The sequence below is a fragment of the Falco biarmicus genome, chromosome 15 (genome assembly GCF_023638135.1).
Source record: "Falco biarmicus isolate bFalBia1 chromosome 15, bFalBia1.pri, whole genome shotgun sequence".
In the NCBI taxonomy this organism is placed as follows: Eukaryota; Metazoa; Chordata; class Aves; order Falconiformes; family Falconidae; genus Falco; species Falco biarmicus.
The window spans coordinates 23,694,440-23,702,093 of record NC_079302.1 but is presented as its reverse complement, the minus strand read 5'-3'; the positions used below and the strand labels follow the sequence as shown (position 1 = coordinate 23,702,093).

At 58.8% G+C, this 7,654-nt stretch overlaps 1 protein-coding gene across 5 annotated transcripts in view; it reads left to right on the top strand.

Moving 5' to 3' along the window:
- The first annotated feature begins 744 nt into the window (after positions 1-744).
- The window catches only part of CARMIL2 (capping protein regulator and myosin 1 linker 2), a 24,861-nt gene continuing 17,951 nt past the window's right edge, over positions 745-7,654 (top strand). For all 5 annotated transcript variants that reach the window (XM_056360678.1, XM_056360677.1, XM_056360676.1 and 2 more), the window contains exons 1-11: positions 745-910; positions 2,195-2,286; positions 2,420-2,470; positions 2,730-2,789; positions 4,099-4,220; positions 4,481-4,578; positions 5,202-5,272; positions 5,911-5,984; positions 6,932-7,007; positions 7,084-7,172; positions 7,543-7,637. In XM_056360678.1, coding sequence (XP_056216653.1) covers positions 871-910; positions 2,195-2,286; positions 2,420-2,470; positions 2,730-2,789; positions 4,099-4,220; positions 4,481-4,578; positions 5,202-5,272; positions 5,911-5,984; positions 6,932-7,007; positions 7,084-7,172; positions 7,543-7,637 — 868 coding nt within the window. In that variant the 5' untranslated portion in view covers positions 745-870. The remainder of the gene's footprint in view (positions 911-2,194; positions 2,287-2,419; positions 2,471-2,729; positions 2,790-4,098; positions 4,221-4,480; positions 4,579-5,201; positions 5,273-5,910; positions 5,985-6,931; positions 7,008-7,083; positions 7,173-7,542; positions 7,638-7,654) is intronic.

Genomic DNA, 7,654 nt, shown 5'->3' with positions numbered 1-7,654 from the left:
GCTGCTCTGGTGGCTCCCTTGGCACCTTCTCCTGAGTCTCTGGGAGGGCCAGCTGAGCCAAGATGGAGAAATATTGAGTCCAGGGAATTCCTCCAGCACTGCACAGGGCACAGGACAGCTTTTTGCTCCATCCTGGAGCATCTCTGGCTTTTTGCCTGGCCCAGAGCCTTCCCTGAGGAGCAGAGCGGTTGATGTGCTCACTCCTGTTGCTCCAAGGAGGCCACCTGGCCTCTCTTTGCCTCTCGCCCTTCCTTGGGGGCAACAGTTTTGTCACTGGGGCATTTCTGTTCTGGAGGAGCCCTGCCTGTAGCACCAGCACCCATCCTCATTAGCTCCCCTTGCAGATGTCCAGGGCAAGGTGACAGGGCTTGACTGGCCTCCCAGCACTGGGAAGGGTAGAGCTGCCCTTTTCATGCTCACCAGCCATCTTCAGGCAGAAATAGCTCCCCACAGACCATCTCGGCAGGGCTGCAGGACAGGGAGAGGTCGTGGGCACTCAACCCTGGAAGGCTGGAGCCACGGGGAGATGCTGCTGCTCCTGGCTGGGAGGCACCGGTGGGGTGCCCGGCTCACCCAGGGGAAGCTGTGGAGGAGGAGAAGGGCTGGGCAGCGATGCCCTCTCCTCCTGGCAGGGCTGGTGGGCCGTAGGCACCGTCACTTTCATTTCACTTCTCTTGCTCAGGCGGTAAATCTTGCCTGACAGGGCAGGAAGAGGCACCGAGTGCCGGGAAGGGGAGGAGGCACCGAGGCAGCGGCGCTGCCAGTTGGTAAGCTCAGCGCTTCCTCCCAGCGCGGTGCCTTTCCCCGCGGTGCCCAGGGATGCTTCCCTGACACCTGCATCCCCAGGCAGGTGACCCCGTGGTTCCAACCATGGCTGCAGCCCCCGGAGGGATTCCCACTGAGCTGCAAGGTAAGCATCGCCCACCGCCGTGCTGCCGTGGTACCAGTGCCATACAGAAAGTGCTAGCGTGGGGCCTGCTTGGCCCTGGTTTGCCATGCCGGGGTTGCCAGAGGTGCTTTCGGGTCCCTCAGCAGCTGCAGTTCAGGGATCCAAGCAGGTTCTGGGCTACGAGGGCCACTCTTGCCCCCAGAACTCACATGCTTAAGGATGGTGCTTGGGCCAAAAGCATCCCCAGATAACAGCCTGGCTCCTCAAGGACGTGCTTCTGCACAGCTTGAGCTGCCTGGTTGGTGGGTGCAGCATGGTGCTGCTCAGTCCCATGGGTTTGGGGTCCCCCGGCCAGCTGAGGGTCCCCAGCAGCCTCCCAGTGAGTCACAGCCCACAGCCCTGGCCTGGCTTCCCAGCAGCATGGGGGATGTGTGAAGCACTGCTGCTCCCAGCCTTCCCTCATTTGATTGAAAAAGCAAAAGGCCACAAAGGTCTTGGGGTCCTGCAGCCTCACAAGCCCCATGGGGCTTGCAGTGGGGTGGGAAGGAGCCAGGTCACTGTGCCCCTGTGGTCCCAGGTCTCAGCTCTACCAGGGTGGGTCCCTGGGGACACGTGGCTCAAGCCACTGGACCAGCAGGGCTCGGTGGTGGTATAAAAACCTGGTTGGCTTTGCGTGGCAAGGGACAGCTGTGGTTCTGGTCCGTTTCTCTGAGGGAGAGACGTGAATCGGGAGAGGTGGGGAGGTGATGCGCAAGGCAGGAGGCAGCAGGCAGGAGCGATGCTTGTGCTGGTCCACAAGTGACTGGTTTGCAAACATGGGGAGGTGGGCACACACAATCATCTGTGCAGGTGATGGCCAGGAGAGTTCCCAAAAAACTGCAAAAGCAGAATACATCCTTGGCTGCACTGTGGGGAGGAAGGACTTGGGTGCTGAGCTGCTCCTCAGTGGTAAATTTGGGAATGAAGGAAGAGAAACCAGGACCCTCTTGTCACTCAGCACCAGCTCCCGGCAAGCGAGGCACATGTGCAGCATAAACGAGCAACCCCAAAGGCCTGTGCTTGGCTGAAGCTGAAGCCAATGGGAAGGTGGGTTTATCACCTGAGCAGCAAATAAGACCCAAGGCTGGTGAAGAAGCACGTGGCTTAACTGAGAGAGCAACCAGGGGCTGCCTGTCAGGTGTGGGTGGAGAGGAGTTGGTTCAGGCGGGGGCGTAGGGGAATGAGTTCCCAAGGGCAGCAGGGCATGCAGGAGAAGACCGGGGTGGCTTTAGCCACCTCACTTCACACAGACATTGGTCTTTTCAGAGAGCATCACCACCTTCCTGGGGACAAAGAAGGTTCTCCTGGTGATGAGCATCCAGCTGCAGGTGAAATCCAAGTATGATGACTATATCTTGGTACGTGCAGAGTCTGGCTGGGTTCCTGCTTTCCCAGTTTCCCCAGGCAGCCATTTCATGGCCGCAGCAGGGGACACGGGTGGCTGCCATGTCACCACAGTCCCTTGTCACGCCAATGTCCCCCCCTGCCTAGGTGCTGACGCCCTGGCGAGCCTATGTGCTGCTGGTGATGCTGCCGGTGAGGGTAAGTGCCAGGGACCTTGTGCCAGGGTAGAGCCCTGTGGCTCCTAGGAGAGCATCGCTCAGCTGCCTGGGGCACCTGGACCACCGGGTCTGGGAAGTCCCCAGGAGCAGGATGGGGAGGAGGGTGAGTCAGGGGCTGGTGAAGGCTGGGGGCATGGCTGGGCACCACCTGGGGTATGGGGAAGGGTGGAAGCCGGGGGCACCTTTGGGTCCTGCTTCTCCATCAGCACTGGGGCTGATCCTGCTCCTCTCACGCACAGATTCACAGCACCTTCAGCTTCCTGGAGGTGAGGGAGATGACAGTGCGAGAGCCCAGCTTGGTGAGTGGCACCAACACCCGTGGCAAACCCAGCCCGGGCACCCACCACCCCACCCTGTGCCCACATCCCCCTGTAGCAAACGCTGGCCTGGAGCCCACCATGGGAGCTGGGGCTGTCCTGCCCCTCCGTTGCATGCTGAGGGCCACCAGTGATGACCTGTGAGAGTTCCACAGGCTGTCAATCCCTTTGTCACCCATAAAGAAATCCTGTTACGCCTGGGGTATCACCCTCAGGGCTGGAGGTGCAGGCAGGCACCCAGGGGTGCTGGGGCTGAGCGTGGGTGCCTGTGCCTCTTCCCCTGCAGCAGCCACAGGCAGTGCCTAGCTGTGGCACCTCCTGCTCAGCAGGGACAAGGTGACAAACGCTTGCTGGCTTACGGAGGCAAAGCCAAATTTAGCAAGAGGGTGTTTTAAACCCTGATAATCCTCTTAGAGAGGGGCATTGCGCGCAGGGCACGTGCGGCAGGTAGGAGCTGTGGAGGAGAGGGGCGGATCGGGATGCCCTGGCTTGGATGCGTGGGCTGGAGCAGCGCCGCAGTCCTCGTTAACTTCTAGCTTGGCTTTTGCTCATTAAAGCATCATCAGTGATGATGGCCCCAGCCTCTAAACAGGGATTCTGCTGCTCAGCAGGCTCTGCGTGGCTGAGCCCTGGGAGAGGAACAAAAAGGGGCTGGGCAGAGCAGGGGGTGCTGGGGTTGGGAGCCCAGGGTGGCGGGGGTGGTGAGACCCCTGGGGGGGCTGTGGGAGGCCCAGGGTTGCTGGCCGGCAGGCAGGGTGCAGGCAGCCCAGCCGCGCTGCCTGCTGCAGCCATGCCAGCAGATAATTGTCATCCCGATCCCACGCCTCAATCAGCATGTAATTAAATTAGGGAGCGTGTTGCCATGGGATTTTTCTTTTTTTTTTTTTTTTTCCTGCTAGGAACTGAAAGCTAAAAAAGCCTTAAAACCCGATTAGAGAAATTCAGGGAGGAAACCTCTGTCCTGCAGCTGTGGCTGCTGCAGGCAGAGTCAAGGCTGTTCTCATGCCACTGCCTTGGGCTGCTTTTGCATCAGCTTAGCTTGAATTTTGGGGGAGGTTTATGCCTTATTCTGGCACGTTAGGATCTCTTTCTTGTATTTTATCCTACAATATCTATCCTATTCCTGGTGCTTGCAGCCTTCCCTGTGCTCACAGTGCTCCAGCTGGGTTTATAGGCAGCGGCTGGGTGTTTGCAGTGAGGAGCCGATGGCTGTCACCGTTGTGTCTGGGGGCTTGGGGACGCTGTGTGCTGCCAGCTCATTCAGGCATCTCCTATTCTTTGGACCATGCAGGTTGTCATAGAAACAGATGCAGCATCTTACGCCTTCCGGTTCATGTCCTTTGATGATTTGGAGCAAGTTGTCATCCATGTCACCATGTCACTTAAGAAGGTCTTTCCAGACTCATCTCCTGGGTAAGGGTCTGCTGCTCCTCAGGGATAGTTGTGTAGGCATTGGATCAACGTCTGCTCAGAAAAACCACAAATTTGGGGTGGGTTCACAATAGCACCTTTTCACAGCAGAAACTCACAGTGATGGAGGCCAGACGTGGCTCCCCGATCACATCGGGAGGGATGCTGCCGGCCACCCTATGCACAAGGGTGGTAACTAAGCATAAAGTGATGGAGATGCTGCTCTCCTGGCTTACTGCCACACCCCTCTGGTCCTTCCCCAGGACGCTGCTCAGGAACTCCCCGCCCAACTTGTACGAGAGGATCCGGCAGATCACGGACTCGCTGGAGGAGATGCTGCAGAGCAGCCCTGGGCCCTGCGGTAAGCCCTTTTTTCCCCACACACATCTTCCCCAGGCACATTATCTCCAGGAGGGCTGGAGCACCCTGGGGACCATCACAGCCCAACACCCATTGATGTGACAGCCCCCACCCCTGCTGGCAGGGCACCCATGGTGGCTTGGGGCAGAAGGAGCCCTGCTAGGAGGGGACTGCTCTCCGCCAGCCCACCCCATCCCACGGGGCAGGAGCAGGTCTGAGGGGCCGCAGTTCCTCAGAAAGGAACAAGACAGCTGTGGGGCAAGGATGCTCAGTTCCACCTGTGAGGACACGCAGCTTCCACCCCCGTCACGTGGCATCGCTGCAGAGCCGGGGCTTTTCCCATAGCCTGGTCTGAAGTAGGATACCTCCATTATCATCACAGCAGTGCCCCTTGCCTTGTATCCATACGGATCAAGCAAAGCAAGCCGCAGCCCCCTGAGTTGCGCCATCATTTCGGCTGGCAGTAAACCCCGCAGGACACTCTGGCCCCTTTGAGGAGGGCAGGGAGAACCCTTGCCACCCCTTCTGAGCCCCCGCTGCCCCTCTCCTGCCTCCTGCCCTCCCCAAAGCTCTCCGCTCTGTTCCTGTGGCAGGCCTGCCAGCAAGGCTGCCTTCTCTTCATAGGGGGGTTTTCGGAGACCTACGCTGCTTTATGTGACTACAACGGCTTCGCCTTCCGTGAGGAGATCCAGTGGGTAAGCTGGCCTGTCCCACCAAGGAGTGGCAGCTGCCGTGTGCCACTTGGTGGGCAGGGAAGTGGGATGCTCGTGGGTGCCTCTGCTGCAGGCAGCAGCCCTGTGGGGCTGCCGGGGCTGGGACACCCCAGTGACCAGGGACATCCCAGAGCTGGGAACTGCAGTTTTGCCTGGCTTGAATACCTCCTGCTCCTTGCTGGGGTGGAATCAAAGTACAAGAGGGGATGAGATGCTGTTCCAAGACTGTCATGTAAGGAGAACCCTAGGAAATCTGGGACCTTGCTGGATGTCCCTAGCAGAGGAGAAGCTGGCTGGGACCCAGCCACAGCAGGACCAGCTGTCCCCCCCTGCCTCTGGGACTGACTCCAGCCCACCTCTCCCACACCCTCATTGTCCTCACCCTGGGGGTGTGTTGCCTTCTTCTGGCCAGTCCCTGCAGAAGTGCTGCAGGACCCACCGAGCTGTCCCACCAACGTGGGACATGTGCCCGGTCAGCCACAGCATCAGGGGAGGGTTTGGGCAAGGAGCTCCCCAGGGAGGGTCTCCAAGGGCTCAATTCCCTCCAGCAGCACTGAGCACCCGAGCCCTCCCCAAGACCAGTCACTGAGCCTGATCTATGTGTCCATCTATCCGGGCAGGATGTGGACAACATCTACCACAGCCAGGACTGCCGTGAGTTCAACCTGCTGGACTTCAGCCACCTGGAGAGCCGGTCAGTCTGCCAGCCATGCTGCCTTCAGTGCCCTCTGCTGCTTGAGCACTCGTCCTCATCCTGCCTGCTGTAGATGCAGGGATGGCCCAACACACTCCTCTGCTCGTGTTAGAAGCTTTTATTGCTTTACATGCTCCACGGATGCCACATCTGCAGGCTGATGCTCCCCCGCACCAGACACCACGAGCCCCATCCCATGGGACAACGGCCCCGGGAGGCCGGGCAGCTTCCCCGTTTGTTTTTAACACTTCACCCAGCCTGTGGGCTGCTTACAGGCGTGAGGACCAAACATCACGGCAGCTTCTTGCAGCTCGTGGCTGTCAGGTGTTTCCCTATGCAAAGCAGCTGGTGCCACTTGCCTCCCCCAAACTTGACGCTGCTCCTCCCAGCCCCCCAGACATCTGTTGTAACCCCACAGCAGTGCCGCCGGCTCAGGCTGTGCCCAGAGCTCTCCCAGTGGGGCTCAGCCGTGTCTCCATCCCAAGGAAGGTGGAGCAAGGGCTTGGCTTGGGGAAGGCAGCCACTGCGCTGGGGCATAGCAAGTCAGAGTTCTGGGCTGAGCCTTCTGGGGAACAGAGGATCTGTGTGCAGTTGGCCAAAAAGGAGACAGCTTTTGAAATGTCTTTGGACCCAGAAGTCAAAAAGAAATGTGTTCCCACTCAAGCGAAACCTGTGCTGTTCTTTACGTGAGAGCTCAGAATTAAAAAGAAAAAAAACCACCAGAGGTTTTGACAGAAGCATGCAAATATTTACATTAATTTTATTTTCCCTGAGGGAATAATCTGGGAAAGCTGAGCCCCGTGTGGGCTGCCTTAAACTCAGGGACCCCATTCCTGCTTCACTGAACACTCTTGGGGCACCCCAGGGTTGGGTGTCTTGGGGCACCCGTTTAGGACCAGGTTTGGCTCAGCCTGGCTCCTGATGCTGTCATCCTTGTCACCCTGCAGAGATGTGGCGCTGAGTGTCGCTGCGCTGTCCTTCAACCTGTGGTTCACCAAGGTCTCCTGCAAGGACTTCAGGCTGGTGAGTGCCAGTGCTGCAGCACCGGGTGCGCCGGAGGTGGCCAGGTTTCCAGAAGGGCTTTCTTCTCCCCTGCCAGAACCAAGAAATTTCGGAGCAGCTGCTCTACATGCTCAGCAAATCAGTGACGCTGGAGGAGCTGGTGCTGGAAAACAGCGGGGTGAAAGCGTAAGCAAAGTTGTTGCAGGGTGCTGGCATGGTTATGAGCAGGGTCTCAGCAGCCTGGTGGTGGTCCCCTCGTGCATGGAGCGAGGGGAGTCCATGCACCCAAGTGTCAGGGGAGTGTTGGTGCCTCGTCCCAGCCACAGCATGCTCCACTGGGAGCAGAGACCCCCTACAGCCTGCAAAACCTTGTTCAACCCAAGCATCCCACCCTTGGAGATGCTCTGCTTTCTCCTGCTGCCTCCTCAGATGGAGCCAGCTCAACTCGTTCAGCAGGCAGGAGCTGGTGGCACTTCCCTGTAAGGCTACAGGGTTGGTGGCCACATCTTCTGGACGTGGCCATACCTTGCTCAATGAGTGACCCTTCTTCCCACAGTGACTTTGCACAGAGGATGGCCCAGGCACTCAGCAACCACCCCGACTCTGTCTTGCACACTATCAACCTTGCTGGCAACCAGCTGGAAGACAGAGGTACCCAACCTCTGAGC